Here is a 17,358-nt window from a genome sequence, read left to right on the forward strand (position 1 = left end):
GTTGGTCTCCAACTCCCGACCCTCAGGTAATCTGCCAGCCTTGGCCTCCCAAAGTGCTGGGATTACAGGCGTGAGCCACTGCACCTGGCCAAAGCTTTCTGACTTAAGTTCTTAAACTCTATAATTTGAGCTTCCCTGTCCTCAGGAAGAAGACAGTAATAGCACATTTCTTATAAGGTTGCCACAGATGTTGAGAATTCAGATAAAACCTCTGCACAGTGCCTGATAGTGCAAAGGACTCAATAAACGTTTGCTGGCATTGCTGGTTTTAAATGACTGCATAAAGCAGTAGCCATCCAAAAGTGAAACAAAAAATTCATGAAAACTGAGTACACTTACTTGTAATGTAGTATCAAAGACGACAAGCTTTGAACTGGTTGGAACGATGTCATAACACTTGTGTGACCTCATGAATCGCATGTAAACACCACTTTCTGAGTCTTCTGCTATAAGAAAAAAAGGCAAAACATCAGTAATAATAAAGAACACCCTCAATCGGATGAAGAGCATATACATAAACCTATCACTAACAGACTTAATGGTAAAATATGAAATGTTTTCCCAGTATGACTCGAGGGCCAGACAAGGATGCTCACTCTCACTAATTCTATGAACACTGTACTGGAGGTCCCAGATGGTGCAATAAGGCAAGAGAAAAAAATGAAAGGCATACATGTTGAAAAGGAAAAAGCAAAACTGTCTTTACTTGCACACTGTATGATTTTCTATATAGGAAATACCAAAGAATCTAGAAAAAGTTCCTAGATTTAAAAAGAATGAGTTTAGCAGGGTCACAGAATTAAACACGGGGTTAATAAAACAAAGACAAAGCTAATCAAATGGGGAAAAGTTGGAAGCTTTCCCATCAAGATCTGGAACAAGGCCGGGTGCGGTGGCTCACACCTGTAATCCCAGAACTTTGGGAAGCTGAGGTGAAAGGGTCACTTGAGCCCAGGAGTTTGAGACCAGCCTGGGTGGCATAGCAAGACCCAGTTTCTACAAAAATCATAAAATGAAAATAACAATAAAGGGGGGGAAAAAAGACCAGGAACAAGACAAGAATGCCTGCTCTTGCTACTCTGTTCAACGTAGTACTGGAAGTCCTTGTCAGAGCAGTCAGGCAAGACAAACAAATAAAAGGCGTCCAAATATGGAAACAAGGAAGTTAAACTGTCCCTGTTTGCAGATGACATAATCTTATATATGGAAAACCCTAAAGACTCCATCAAGAAACTGTCAAAACTAATAAATTTGGTAAAGTTATGAGATATAAACTCAACATAAAAAATCAGTAGCATTTCTATACACTAATAGATAACTATCTGAAATAGAAATTTTAAAGAATCCCATTTATAATAGCTACAAAAAAACAAAATACTCAGGATTTAATTTAACCCAGGAGGTGAAAGATCTCTACAGTGAAAACTATAAAACACTGATGAAAGAACTGAAGCAGGCCAGGTGTGGTGGCACGTGCCTGTAATCCTAGCACTTTGGGAGGCTGAGGCAGGCAACCTGAGATCAGCAGTTTGAGACCAGCGTGGCCAACATGGAGAAACCCCATCTCTACTAAAAATACAAAAATTAGCTGGGCATGGTGGCACGGGCCTGTAATCCCACCTTCTCAGGAGGCTGAGACACGAGAATTGCTTGAACCTGGGAGGCGGAGGTTGTAGTGAGCTGAGATTGTGGCACTGCACTCCAACTTGGGTTACAAAGTGAGACTATCAAAAAATAAAAATAAAAAAAAAGGAAGAATTGAAGAAGACACAAATAAATGGGAAGATATCTTGTGTTCATGGATTGGAAGAATATTGTTAAAATGACCATACTACCCACTGTGATCTACAGATTCAATGCATGCCTATCAAAATACCAATTCTTCTCAGGACAAGAAAAAAAAAATTCTAATATTTGTATAGAACCACAAAAGACCCCCCAAATAGCCAAAAGAATTTTGAGCAAAAAGAACAAAGGTGAAGATATCACACTACTTGACTTCTAAATATACTACAAAGCTATAATAACCAAAACAGCATGATGCTGGCATAAAAACAGACACACAGACAAAGAGAATCAGAAAGCCCAGAAATAAATCCACACATTACAGTCAAATGATTTTTGACAAAGGTTCCAAGAATACACACTGGGCAAAGCGTGGTCTCTTCCATAAATGGTGCTGGGAAACTTAGATATCCACATGCAGAAAAATGAAGCTGGACTCCTGTCTCTCATCAGATACAAAAATCAATGGAAAATAGATTAAAGATCGAAAAATCTAAGACCCAAACTATGAAACTACTAGAAGAAAACAGGGGAAATGCTTCATGACTTTGGTCTGGGCAAATATTTTATGGATAAAACTTCAAAAGCACATGGAACAAAAGCAAAAATGGACAAATGGGATTATATCAAACTAAAAAGCTTCTATCCTGCAAAGGAAATAATCAACAGAGTGAAGAGACAACCTACAGAATGAGAGAAAATATTGGCAAACTACACATCTGATAAAGAGTTAATATCCAAAATAGATTAGGAATTCGAACAATTCAACAGCAGGAAAACAACAACAACAACAACAACAAACAAATAATCTGATTAAAAAATGGGCAAAAGAACTGAATACACATTTCTTAAAGAAGACATACAAATGGTCAATGGGTATATGGAAAAATGTCCACCGTCGCTAGTCACTAGAGAAATGCAAATCAAAACCACAATGAGATACCACCTCACTCCAGTTAGAATGGCTATAATAAACAAAACAAAACAAAACAAAAGATGAGTGTTGCTGAGGATATGGAGAAAAGGAAGCCCCCCCGCTTTTTTTGGAACTATTGGTGGGAATGAAATACAAATTAGTATAGCCATTATAGAAAACAGTACAAAGGTTCCTCAAAAAAATAAAAATAGAATTACCCCATGATCCCACTACTGGGTATATACCCAAAGGAAATGAAATCAGAGTGTTAATGACACATCTGCACCGCCATGTTGAGTGCAGCACTATTCACAATAGCCAAGACATGGAATCCACCTAAGTGTTGCCAAAAGATGAATGGATAAAGAAATGTGGTACCCATGCACAAGGGAGTACTATTTAACCATAAAAAAGAATGAAATGCTGACATCTGTGACCACACGATGAACCTAGAGGACACTGTGCTACATGAAATAAACCAGGCATGGAAAGGCAAATACCATCTCATTCATCTGTGGAATCTAAACAAGTTGATCTCACAGGAGTAGAAAGTAGAGAGTGGTTATCAGAGGCTGGGGAGGGAATAGGGTGGTGGTATGAGAGGTTGGGCAGTTACAGTCAGACAGGAGGAATGCATTCTGGTGTTCTATTGCACAGTGGGGTGACTATAGTTAACAATAACGTATTGTATTTCAAAATAGCTAGAAGACAGGATTTTGAATGTTCCTGCCACAAATGATATATGTTTTAGGTGACAGATACACTAATTACCCTGATTTTATCAGTACACAATATATACATATATTAAAACATCAAACTGTATCCCATAAATATGTACAATTATGTGTCAACAAAAAACAAAAAAAGTACAATAAAGCACAAGCAAATAGAAAAAAAGGCTACTATATTTGTATCTACTAACTCATTGTTAGCAGACAGAAATTTAAAAAAATTTTAAAGGTACTAATTACATAAATGCTGTATGGAAATATGGACCTATACAGGGAACACAGAGCACTGAAAATGGTAACGATGTGGACAAATACATAAATGCTTTCAAAAATTATTTAAATCTCTCTAAAAGCTACCTGGCAATTTATTTTTTATTTTTATTTTTTTTGAGATGGAGTTTAGCTCTTGTCACCTAAGCTGGAGTGCAGTGGCTCAATCTTGGCTCACTGCAACCTCCGCCTCCAAGGTTCAAGGGATTCTCCTGCCTCAGCCTCCTGAGTAGCTGGGATTACAGGTGCGTGCCACCACTCCTGGCTAATATTTGTATTTTTAGTAGAGATGGGGTTTCACCATGTTGGCCAGGCTGGTCTTGAACTCCTGACCTCAGGTGATCTGCATGGCTTGGCCTCCCAAAGTGCTGGCGTGAGGCACCGCACCCGGCCCTAACTGACAATTTAAACCAAAATAATGACAATGTATTGTGGGGTTGATACCATGCTGATAAGGAACAGGCAACACTGTCAAACCGATGATGGAAATGTGGGAGTCATCCTCGCCATTGTCCTCTTGTCACCCTAACCAACTTATCATGGCCTTGATTTTATACCCCAGATCCCTCCAATCCACTCATTTCTCTGCCTCCATGGCCACCCCGCTAGATATCCTAACTTCCTCACCAATCCTTCTGCCCCCGTATCTTCACAGCTGTCCACACCGCATCCAGGAAGATTTTGCCAGATGCAAATATAATCTAATCCAGCTGCTTTAGAATAAACGCAAAACCCTTGAAGTCACCTACAACAGCAGTCCCTAGGACTGGTTTTGTGGAAGACAATTTTTCCACGGGGGGTGGCAGTGGGTGGTTTCAGGACGAAACTGTTCCACCTCAGATCATCAGGCACCAGATTCTCATCAGGAACACACAACCTAGATCCCTCATGGCCACAGTCCGCAACCGGGTTTGGGCTCCTATGAGACACTAAAGCTGTCCCTGATCTGAGAGGATGCACAGCTCAGGCCATAATGCTGGCTCACCCACCCCTCGCCTCCTGCTGTGCAGCCCATTTCCTAACAGGTCAGGGAAAAGGACTGGTTCATGGCCCCAGGACTGGGGACCCCTGACCTATAAGACCTGGGAGGCCTGGCCCCCCCAACCTCCCTGCCTCTTGTACTAAACACTACCCCTTCGTATTTTCTCCAACCTCTATTTTTTTTTTCCAGTCCTCCATCAGTGCTCTGCTGTCTCTTCCACAGGGCCTGACACTACTGCATCCTCTTTCTGAAATACTTTCTCCATCTCTTTGTGGCCCAGTGAACTCCTTCATTAGACCTCGGCCCAAGGATATGACTGGTGAGTCATGGAACCTGAATTTGAACTTGAAGCCTCTGGATTCCAAAGCTATGTTCTTAGCCAAGCTGATCCCCCTCCTTCCCTCAGCCTGCCACGACTGCTTTCCCTGTTCTGTCGAAATCCTTCCCTATCTTCACGGGTCAGTTCAAATTATGCCATCTGCAAGACACATCCTTGACAGCTCCATTCAGCCCACACCGATCTGTGCATTTTAGGAAGATCTGAACTACTCGGGAAATATCTGAGGAGAAAAAATTGTAGTGTATAAGCTAATTAGCAAAACAAGTGCTAAACAAGTGATACTACCCAAGCTCCTTGGCTGTGGAAAGGAGCCCCACAATTCTGTGTATTTCCTACTGTGGACATCCATGCCGCTGGTTTGCCAATTTCATGACAAATGATGTGGACCACTCCCAAGTCTATTTTCATTCTGACCTCTCTTTGGGATATTATAATTTATAATGCAGAGTTTTGTCACTGCAACTGCCTCCTAGATATTTCCCTCTCAAATGTCTCCCTCCTGATGTGGAATAAAGTCCAGATGCCTCCCTGTTTCATTCATGAATCTCCACGTCTGGCTTCTCCGCAGCCTTATTTCCCACCTCCTGGTTTCACATCTAGGCAAACGGGCTCCCTATCAGTCTCCTGTAGCCTTTGACCTCTCCCTTGTTCACTCATGTTACCTTAAACATCCTCCTCCTTGACTTTTCCTTGTTCAGTTTCAACCAAGCCTCAACTGACATCTTTTCTCACAAAAGAAGGGAACATCTGAGTGCTCATTATGGACCAGGTACTGCAATAAATCACCTCACTTAACTGATGTAACAACCTTAAGGAATACAGCTTCATGTTTTTTCTTTTACCTCTGAGGAAACTGAGGCTAGGAGAAGCTGTGTCACAAGGCCCAAATCAGATGGTGAAGAAGTGACCCAAGCGGGATTTGAAGCTCTGTCCCAGGCTCCAGTAGCTCCTTATTAAGCTCACTTTCCTGACTCAATGGTGCACTCATCTGAGCGCACCTGGGAAGGACCCGTGTCCTGGGTCCTGTCCTGGGGTCACTCACAGGGGGACACAATGAGTGGTTCTCCACCCTCAAAGCTTATGCATCAGCCCAGGCTGAGCACTGGATCACCTGAGATCACACAGGTGGGTCACCAGCCCTGACCTGGAAAGGGTAAGGAAATCTAAAATCACTTCTTCCCCTGAACGCTAATGGCATTTTGCTTCTGTCTCATCAGTTATCGCCTTCTATCTCGTTAACAGTGATTGTGTATTTCTAATATTTTTTCCTTCCTGGGTGATAATTTATTTGAATGATCAGTATCTTACCCAAGTAATCCATAAATTAATTCAGTCTATAAATATTTATTGCATATTGTCTTAGTTTACATTCCTCCCAAAGCTGATCCCAAGACCAGGGAAAGTTAGGGGAGGAAAAATTCAAAAGAAAGGGTGCCCAGTAAGCAGGTTACACCTTCATGACCCTCCATGACTGGAGTGAAGCTACGAGGGAGGATGCTCTGAGGCTGTACAGACCTCAGAGCTGTCTCCGGGGAGGACCACTCCTGCCCTGCCTGGGTTCCAGGTAATTCCTGGGACATGACCCCTGGCATTTCTACCCACAAGCCCAGCTGCCAAAGAATGTCCTGGGGCACAGATGTTGAAATATGAGAACTTGGGTGTGACAGGAGGATTCTGGTGAGGCACCCGCGGCATCCACTGTGCGAGAGGTGGGGATGCCACAGGGAAGACAACCACCACAACCCTTGTCCTCACAGACACTGCAAACCAATGGAGGGGACACTGACTGTCATCACACTGCCACCAGCACTACCAAGGACAAGCTCGGCCTTCACTAATGAATAGCAGCGGCTGTCAGGGAGGGAACGGATGGACGGATGATTCCTATATTTCTCAAAACACTGATAGACTAGACAGTGAGGGCCCTGCTAAAGAAAGGCCTGAAACAGCAAGCTCTCATCAGAGCGGCGCAGAGAGCTCTGGTCTGGGTCCGCCATCGCCGCTAAGGATGACCCTCCCTACGCAGCCGCATGCGCAGTCTCCTCACGCCTACTGAGTGTGGGATTTGGGCAATACAAAAACCAAAGATCAGGGCAGTCAAGCATACATTCAACCAGTATTTAAGTTACAAATTGCCTGCCAAATCTATCATCCTAAAGTTCAAAAGCAAGAAATCAAGAGGGAGGCTAAGTATAGTAAAATGTAACAAACCATCTCCCAGAAAGGAAACCTCTGAAGATATTTTGTTCATTAATTAAATCAAGAATTTTCACAAAAGAGGTACACATATTATAGACATATTATACATGTTATTACTATACGAATATGTGAAATAAAAATGGAAAATAATATAGGGCAGGAGTGTTCAAACTTACAGAATTTTTGAAAATTTAAGTTTGGTGTTAGATTATATTTTCAGTATACCATTTTAATGCATTGATTTCTAAATTATTTCAATGAACATTGTATTTTGAATAAATATATGTTCCAGATTTACAAAAAAGTTGCAAAGCTGGAACAGTTCCTATATACTCCATATCAGGCTCCTCCAAGTTCATCATCTTACATTATTGATACGCTTTGGCTTTGCGTCCCCACCCAAATCTCATTTTGTAGTTCCCATAATCCCCACGTGCCAAGGGCAGGACCTAATGGGAGGTGATTGGATCATGGGGGCAGTTTCCTCCATGCTGTTCTTGTGATAGTGCCTGAGTTTTCAGGAGATCTGAGGGCTTTATAAGGCCGTTTTCTCTGCCCTTGCTCTCTGTTGCCTGCTGCCACGAAAGACGTGCCTCTTCCCGTTCCGCCACGATTGCAAGTTTCCTGAGGCCCCTCTAGCCATGCAGAACTGGGAGTCAATTAAACCTCTTTCCTTTATAAATTATCCACCCAGTCTCAAGTAGTCTATTTAAAGCAGTGTGAGAACACACGGGTTTTTCTCAATCTTTGGGTTACGCAGTTTCGTTCTCATCATCACATGGAGGAACACGCTCCATCTTCTTCACACACGGAGGGACACGCTCCATTCTCGACACACGCTCCGTCCTCACCACGCAGGGAGGGACACGCTCCTACTTCATCACACAGGGAGGGACACGCTCCAACCTCATCACACGCGGAGGGACACGCTCCAACCTCATCACACGCGGAGGGACACGCTCCAACCTCATCACACGCGGAGGGACACGCTCCGACCTCATCACACGCGGAGGGACACGCTCCGACCTCATCACACGCGGAGGCACACGCTCCGTCCTCACCATACAGGGAGGGACACGCTCCGACCTCATCACATGCGGATGCACATGCTCCGTCCTCATCATCACAGGGGACACGCTCCATCCTCATCATCATATTGAGGGTACATATGCCTTCTCATCCCATCCTATCTAGGGTATCTAAAATCAACATTACCCATCACCTTAATCATCTAAGTGAAGTCATATTTGTCAGGTTTCTCCAAGTAGAGGTACTCTTTCCTTCTTTATGTACAGTAACCTTTTTAAGAAGGTCATTAGGACTCCTCACTTAATGGCCAGGAGTTATGCGCTACCTCCTTCCTCCTTGTTTAAAATAATTATGTACAGGAGAGTTATTTATTCATTTATCTGATCATTTATTAATGTTAGTGTAGACTCACGGGTATTTATTTCAAACTCTGAGTTATAATCCAATCCTAGGTTAGGAGTGGTCAGAGGCTGTGCCCCAGCCAGTTAGGCACCCACCTGTGGCTGACAGACCTGTGGGTGGCTGGTGGAGCCATCTCCTAGTTAAGACAGTTTCCAAGCCTGCTGTGGCTTGGACTTTCTAGCAGGTCCTCCAGCATTGCCTTCACACACAGGCAGCCCCCAGTTGGCTGGGAAGCTGTGGGAGTGCGGCTTGGGGCTTCCTGCGTGGGCTTCCTCCGTCATCCAGGGACGTGTGGAGAGCTGGGCTCTTGTGCCTGTCCTGCATGCACACAGCCTCCAGAGCAGCTGGAAATGTGTTTCCCCATCATCAACATCTTGCATTAGCATGGTGCAGTAGTTACAGTTAACCAACCAAGAAAATAATAATGAATGTGTCCAGGCACAGTGGCTCCCACTTGTAATTCCAGCACTTTGGGAGGCCGAGGCAGGAGGAGCCCTTGAGGCTAGGAGTTTGAGATCAGCCTGGGCAACACAGTGAGACCCCATTTCTACAAAACATAAAAAAATTAGTCAGGTGTGGTGGTGCACACCTATGGCCCCAGCCTACTCAGGAGGCTGAGGTGGGAGGGTCTCTTAAGCCAGGAGGCTAAGCCTGCAGTGAGCTGTGACTGTGCCACTGCCCTCCAGCCTGGGTGACAGAGCAAGGCTCTGTCACACACACACACAAAATAAAACCAACAATGTATTAACAAAAGTCTCCACATTATTCAGATTTCCTTATTTTTTCCTTAATGTCCTGTGTCTGTCCCAGGATCCTGTCCAGGATTCCACATGATGGTCGGGAGCATCTCCTTGGGCTCCTCCTGGCTGCCACGGTTTCTCAGACCCTCCTTGTTGTGATGGCCTTGGAAGCTGATCAGGCACTTTGGAGGATGCCCATTGGCTGGAAGAGGTCTCATGCTTTTCTCAAGATTAGAACCTCTGTAACTGGGTTCCAGGTTTGGGGGAGGATCTACAACATTTTTTAAAAATACAAGGCACTTGACTAAAGTAAAAATAATTAATTAATTTATTTATTTTGGAGACAGGGTCTCGCTCTGTCACCCAGGCTGGAGTGCAGTGGCACAATCTCAGCTCATTGCAACCTCTATCTCCCGGGTTCAAGCAATTCTTGTTCCTTAGCCTCCCGAGTAGCTGGGATTATAGGTGTGGGAAACCAAGCCTGGCTAATCTTTGTATTTTTAGTAGAGACGGGGTTTCACCATGTTGGCCAGGCTGGTCTCAAACTCCTGACCTCAAGTGATCTGCCTGCCTCAGCCTCCCAAAGTGCTGGGATTACAGGTGTGAGCCACCACATTCAGCCATAAAATGTTAAATATTTAAATTGTAATAAATCCTCTTTGGATGTCTAAAACTAGTTAAAAATATTTTTAAAAAGAAATAAAAATAAAATTTATAGTAAAATTTCTTTAAAAAGATTTTTTTGAATTAAATTTTATGACTGGGTGCAGTGGCTCACGCCTGTAATCCCAGCACTTTGGGAGGCCAAAGTGGGTGGATTGCTTGAGAAGCCAGGAGTTTGAGACCATCCTGGGCAACATGGCGAAACCCTGTATCTACTAAAAATACAAAAATTAGCTGGGCATAGTGGCACATGCTTGTAATCCCAGCTGCTTGGCAGGCTGAGGCACAAGAATTGCTTCAGGTCAGGCGCGGTGGCTCACGCCTGTGATCCCAGCACTTTGGGAGGCCAAGGTGGGTGGATCACAAGGTCATGAGATCGAGACCATCCTGGCCAACATGGTGAAACCCTATCTCTACTAAAAATACAAAAATTAGCTGGGCATGGTAGCACACACCTGTAATCCCAGCTACTCGGGAAGCTGAGGCAGGAGAATCGCTTGAACCCTGGAGGCGGAGGTTGCAGTGAGCTGAGATTATGCCACTGCACTCCAGCCTGGGGGACAGAACAGTACTCTGCCTCAAAAAAAGAAAAATAATAATTAATTTTAAATAGAGATGAAGTCTCACTATATTGCCCAAGCTGGTCTCAAACTCCCAGGCTCAAGTGATCCACCTGCCTTGGCTTCCCAAACTGCTGGGATTACAGGCATAAGCCACCTACAAATTATAATAAAATTTTTGTTTAGTGGGAATAAGGACAGATTATTACTAATGTAATAAAACAACATCAATCACAACAAAAGTATAAGCTTAAGTTAGGAAAAGAAAGTAAAATATAAAATGTTCCTTTTTAATGTCGCTTTTCTACTTTTAGTATAAACTTTACGATTATAGGTGGCACCATCTGTGTTAGTTACATTATGGTGAAGTCTCACATTGTACTTGGAGAAGAAATATATTGAAACAGAGTGAAAATGAGTGTAATTTGGAGTTACACGACAACAACAACAAAACCCACCCAAATTATTCAACAACAGGCTGTTTAAAATATATTATCAAAATTCCTTGGCCGGGTGCTGTGGCTCACGCCTGTAATCCCAGCATTTTGGGAGGCTGAGCTGGGTGGATCACCTGAGGTCAGGAATTCGAGACCAGCCTGGCCAACATGGTGAATCCCCATCTCTATTAAAAATACAAAAGTTAGCCAGGTGTGGTGATGTGCGCCTGTAATCCCAGCTACCTGGGAGGCTGAGGCAGGAGAATGGCTGGAACCCGGGAGGCGGGGGCTGCAGTGAGCCGAGATACTACCACTGTACTCTAGTCCGTGCAACACAGCAAGACTGTCTCAAAAAATAAATAAATAAAATAAAATATATTATCAAAATTCCTGAGAGGGCAAGAAGTTCCAACTCCACATTCAAAAGCTAACTGGGGTTAAGATATTAACACAATGCTCCCTTCTTGCTTTTGATATTTTCAGTGTTATGGGATAGAAGCATAATTACAGAGTATCTATCACACTGGGACTTGAGTTACCGCTCTACAAAAGGAAGAAACCTGTTTGCAGACTGACGTTAAATCTTACTACTCTTTAAATAGATGACAACCCAACGTTATTATGCAAGGGAGTTGCTAAAGAATATCAATAAGTAGCAAGTTTATATTAAAGTGTTTCATTCATAAACGTTAATAGCAAACTTTCACAAATGCAACATCTAAGTTTAAATGCAATTATAAACACTAAATTGAAATATTGGAAGTATTTCTTCTATTAAAAACAAATCTGATTACATAATACACTTGCTCAGTACCGTGGTTTGTTTTTTTGAGACAGGGTCTCACTCTGCCACCCAGGATGGAGTGCAGTGGTGCGATCACGGCTCACTGCAGCCTTGAACTCTTGGGCTCAACCAATCCTAGTAGCTGAGACTACAGATGCGTGCCATTACATCTGGCTATTTTATTCTGTATTTTTTTTGTAGTGATGGGGTCTCACTATGTCATCCAGGCTGGTCTTGCACTTTTGGCCTCAAGCCTCAGCCTTCCAAAGCACTGTGGTTATAAGTATGAGTCACTGTGCCCGGCTGCTGGGGAACTTCTGACATGTCCTTCCTACCTACACAATATACCCTGTATCATTCAAGGTTCTAGAAATGGAACTCTAACCTACCTTTCCAGCCTCATCTCCTATCACATCCCCTAGGAATCTCATACTCTAGGATCATTTCAACACATCCTTTTCAAAGGAAGGGTCTGAACTGTGGGAAATCCAATTTTGAGAACGCATTCCTCAGCTTCTGTTCTGTGCCTCTGCACACACTCTTCTTTCTTCCTCAACAGTGCCTTCCCTGTTCTCCTAAGGTCTCCTGCCATCCCGCTTGCCTTTCTGCAGTGGGCTGAACAGTGGCCCCCACAAAAAGACAGGTCCACTGGAAACGTCAGAATGAGACCTTATGTGCAATAAGGGTCTCTGCAGGTGTAACTAAGGTGAGGATCTGGAGATGAGGTTGTCCTGGATTAGGGTGGGCTCTAAATCCAGTGACAAGTGTCCTTATAAGAGAGAGAGAAGATGCAGAGAGGCACAAAGGGGAGGGCCACGTGAAGACAGGTGGAGGCTGGGGCGACGCAGCGGTGAGCCAAGGATGCCAAGGACTGCCAGCAACAGCAGGAGCTGAGGGCAGCGTGGGGTGGATTCTCCCTCAGCCTCTGGAAGGAACCACCCCTGCTGATGACTTACAGAATTCTGGCCTCCAGACTAGAAGGAAATAAACTTCTGTTGTCTAAGCCACCAAGTCGTGGCAGCCTGGGAAACTAATAGACCTTCAAAGTTCAGTTCAAAGGCTACTTCCTCCCATAAAACCTTCCGTTTGAGCCCCTCAGGATGGAATTAACTGCTCCAGTTTTGACATGCCTTAATGCTTTGTGAGTCACACACACCTTCTACTGAAGTTACAGGTCTGTTCCTCCCTTAGACATGCGCTCCTGGGGGCAGTGGATGTCCCTTGCTCTTCTCTACAATCCCAGGCCCCTGAAGGGTTCCTTGTAGATACGAGGCATGAGTAACGCCTGGTACCTTGCAAGTCACTGAAAGACGCACAGATCAAATTCGAGAGGGGCAAGTATGGATCTGAGACAACTATATTACGTTCCTGTCCTCAGAGAGGAAATGTCAGCAAATGAAGCACGCAGGTTTAAAAGAACACGGGTGAATCTAGATTTAATAACCAGTAAAAACAGAAAACAAAAAAAAAACTTTATTTGTATACCTTTATAAGATTAAAGGATTAGACACTTTTTTTTTTTTTTTTTTTTAGGGCAATAACGCACCTATAGAAGTGCCTCATGGGATTTTTTTCTCTCTTTTTTTTTTTTTTCTTTTCAAGATAGGGTCGCACACTATGTTGCCCAGGCTGGCCTCAAACTCCTTGGCTCACGGGATTCTCCCACCTCAGACTCCCACATAGCTGGGACTACAGTCATACACCACTGCAATATTTGTTTTTAAGTGAAACAGCATTGATCTAAATAAAGCTTTAAAATGTTCGCAAGTATGTTTTATATTGAAGCTATTTTCTAACTCTATTAGGCAAAAAAATGCAGTTGAATAAGACTGCAGAAGACCTTCATGCGTTCATTCAACCATACACGTTTTAAAAACACCTGCAAATACAGCAAACAACTGGACAAGCATGTTTCAGAGATAAGCACTACAGTCACCAATTACTTCTTCTGAAACCCATTTACATAGAATTTTAATTTTGAAAGAATTTGTAAAAAAAAAATGTGTTGTATGTAAGACGATGTGATTCTTCGCTCTTCTTGGCCTTAATTCTATGAAAATGGACAAGACAGACTATCACTAATCATTTAGTAGTCAGGCAAAAATACTAAAGGATAATTGAACAGACAGACACCAGTATGAAATTCGTTTTACTTACACACCTTCATCAAACTAAGAGCAGGACAGTAGATGAGACAATGACTCAAAATGGATTTCAAGGTGTCCTATTGATAAAGATAACAACTGCTAAAAGAATCCACTACTAACCAGACAGTTACCATCAATCTGCCCGTCCCAGGCTCTCTCCCCACTGATACTGGAAACACCCACACAGTGAGGGAACTGGACGCCCTGAGAAGCAGAGCTTAAGGACTCACCTCCCGCCCTCAAGTTCCACATTTCTTTTGGTCCAGTCCTGTAACTCTTGTTTAGTCTAAAAGGAGGCTCATCCCATCACTCCTGGGAATGGTTACTCCAATTTCAGAAGGGGTTGGCCTCAACTAGAAAGGGAAGCTTCTAACGTGAGAAGGAAAAAAGACCTTCTGAGAAAACAGTCCATACTTAGTGGTTCCGTGCCCACCATTCGGGGCTTCCTCGCCACACAATCTGGGTGACTGATTGCAGACACACCTCTCCCGTCACGAGCAGCCCGAACTTGCTGACCTAGCGCTATCACCTGTGTAGCTCACTCTACCCTGGAGGCTGCCAGCGCCACCTTTATCTCCTGCTCCACATTTTAAAATGTCAACATACACAGGGACTGCTGCTCAATCTCCAGACTATAAAAACCTTAGTGTGGCTCACGTCTGTAATCCCAGCACTTTGGGAGGCCAAGGCGGGCAGATCACGAGGTCAGGAGATCGAGACCATCCTGGCTAACACGATGAAACCCCGTCTCTACTAAAAATACAAAAACAAAACCAGGCCGGGCGTGGTGGCTCAAGCCTGTAATCCCAGCACTTTGGGAGGCCGAGACGGGCGGATCACGAGGTCAGGAGATCGAGACCATCCTGGCTAACACGGTGAAACCCCGTCTCTACTAAAAATACAAAAACAAAACCAGCCGGGCGTGGTGGCGGGCGCCTGTAGTCCCAGCTACTCGGGAGGCTGAGGCAGGAGAATGGCGTGAACCCGGGAGGCGGAGCTTGCAGTGAGCCGATATCGCACCACTGCACTCCAGCCTGGGTGACAGAGAGAAACTCTACCTCAAAAACAAAAAACGAAACCTTAGTTAGCACATTACAGATATTTTTTCTTTTCTTTTCTTTTTTTTTTTTTTGAGATGGAGTCTTGCTCTGTTGCCCAGGTTGCAGTGCAGTGGCTCGATCTTGGCTCACTGCAACCTCCATCTCCCAGGTTCAAATGATTCTCCTGCCTCAGCCTCCAGAGTAGTTGGGATTTCAGGTGCTCGTGCCACCATGCCCGGCTAATTTTTTTATTTTTTTTGGTAGAGATGGGGTTTTACCATGTTGGCCAGGCTGGTCTTGAACCTCTGACCTCAGGTGATCCACCCACCTTGGCCTCCCAAAATGCTGGGATTACAGGCGTGAGCCACCATGCCCACCCAATATTTTCAATTCAAAGTTGTGAAAATGGCCACAGGGACCTGTAAGTAAGTCATTTTTGATATTCTCTGCTTCTAAGTCAAAAGAAGGAACAGAGAAGAGATGCCTGCAGGGTGGGAGCAGAGCGCACTGGGGTCAGAAGGCCAAGGAGGAGTTCCTCATCTGGAACCCACACACTGAGGGCAGGGGAGTGCTGATCAACGGTTACACCCCTCAGCATCTTCCTCTTTGTATTCTATACCATGGCGAAAATTTTGTCCACAGAACCACCTTCATTACTAAGCAATGCTTGCTGCAGTTTCAAAGGTGCTCAGATCCAGGGCAGTGCAGTGCTTGCCAGAGGCCGCCCTGTTCCAGGATCCATTCCTCAGCTTCATGCTTAATTTTGTAACCATCAGTCTTCTAGAGACTTGGTGATTCAAGCTAAATAAATCAGTAAGTGATGAGGAAACTGCAATATCAATTAAATGATACAGAGATGGAGGCCAGGTTACTGAGCACAGACGGAAAAAGGAATGATCTGATCCATGAGTGAGGCATGGATCCCGCAGAGTGGAGCCCACCCCATCCCACCAGGACAAGCGGTGGGAACTGCAGGGAAGGCTGGAAACACAACAGCTTTCTTAGAAGAGACACTGGCGCACTTCTTGGGGTGGTCTAGATCTCACACTCATCATCTCAGACGACATTAAAATGGTAAAAAAGCAGTCTTGGGCCGGGCACGGTGGCTCATACCTGTAATCCCAGCACTTTGGGAGGACGAGGCGGGCAGATCACTTGAGGTCAGGAGTTTGAGACCGGCCTGGCCAACACGAAACCTCAGCTCAAATACAAAAATTAGCTGGGCGTGGGGGTGCACACCTTGTGATCCCAGTTACTTGAGAGGCTGAGGCTTGAGAATGTCTTGAACCTGGGAGGCGAAGGACGCAGTGAGCCGAGGTCATGCCACCACACTCCAGCCTGGATGACAGAGTGAGTCTCTGTCAGCACCAATGTTTTACTCCCTTCAGCACTTTCTGTGCTCCCTTTTGTGGGAGGACAGCGACACCAGCATCACTAAAGGAGATGAATTAAATGCAGTGCTTTTGACTTTGGACTTATGTGCAAAGAGAAAGAGGAGAGAGGAGTAACACACTCAGCACGCCTCTCCCCAGGATGCCCATCCTCTGCTGAACCTGCCCTCAGGTTTGGGAGCCGCTGAGTGCGCTGCAGAGTGAACGTCAGCTAGCAGAGTCCCTTCTTGCAGGGTGTTCCTACTTTAATCCTTATCTGTATTTGTGAAACGGAAGAGAGCTTTTAGGTGTAAGGCTTGTCAACTCTAAAATCACACTGCAGAGACCTGGAGTGTGCCTCTCCCCCACTGACCTACACAGGTAGGGGACAAAGCCAGAGACCCCAAGCACAGAGTCCTGCCTAGGCAGGACACTGCCACTGCTGCTCACTGTGAAGCAACCTGGGGACCCCCCTGCTTCCACCTGTTCTGTCCCATCAGCAGGCGCAGGGGCTGCTGCCATGGTCTGGTTCTGACCCCCATCACTCCAAGTCTGTGCACTGCCCGGCAGTTGTCACCAGTCCAGGGGTCTGACCAGCATACCCACCTCTGCCTGCTCAACTTCATGGTGTGCAGCCCCATTTCTAAGATGATGCTCAGCGAGTGACTGTCTATGGGACCATTCCTAAAGGCACAGGTGCACAGGGAACCCCAAGAAATAGTGCAGTAGCCTGAAGCTGTTACCAGTCCTAGACCTGGGGTGAGGAACAGTTACAAAACCCAGAAGGAGAGAGAATCAGGTAGAGCCAGTCCCCTTGGGTGGGGCAGCGACCTTCATTCGAGGAGTCCAGCCAGGTAGAGGCAGCCTCCCAGGATGAAGGAGCTGCAGGAGTAACCAACCCCCTGCCTCCTCTGGGGGCTCCCCACTGGCTAAGCTCAACAGGACCCCAGAGGATGGAAGCCT

At 44.9% G+C, this 17,358-nt stretch overlaps 1 protein-coding gene across 1 annotated transcript in view; it reads right to left on the reverse strand.

Moving 5' to 3' along the window:
* Positions 1-17,358, reverse strand: part of PRKAG2 (protein kinase, AMP-activated, gamma 2 non-catalytic subunit) — a 320,828-nt gene that overhangs the window by 40,638 nt on the left and 262,832 nt on the right. The window contains exon 6 of the mRNA XM_011941517.1: positions 340-446. Coding sequence (XP_011796907.1) covers positions 340-446 — 107 coding nt within the window. The remainder of the gene's footprint in view (positions 1-339; positions 447-17,358) is intronic.

The sequence above is a fragment of the Colobus angolensis genome, unplaced genomic scaffold (assembly GCF_000951035.1).
Source record: "Colobus angolensis palliatus isolate OR3802 unplaced genomic scaffold, Cang.pa_1.0 Scaffold2, whole genome shotgun sequence".
NCBI lineage: Eukaryota > Metazoa > Chordata > Mammalia > Primates > Cercopithecidae > Colobus > Colobus angolensis.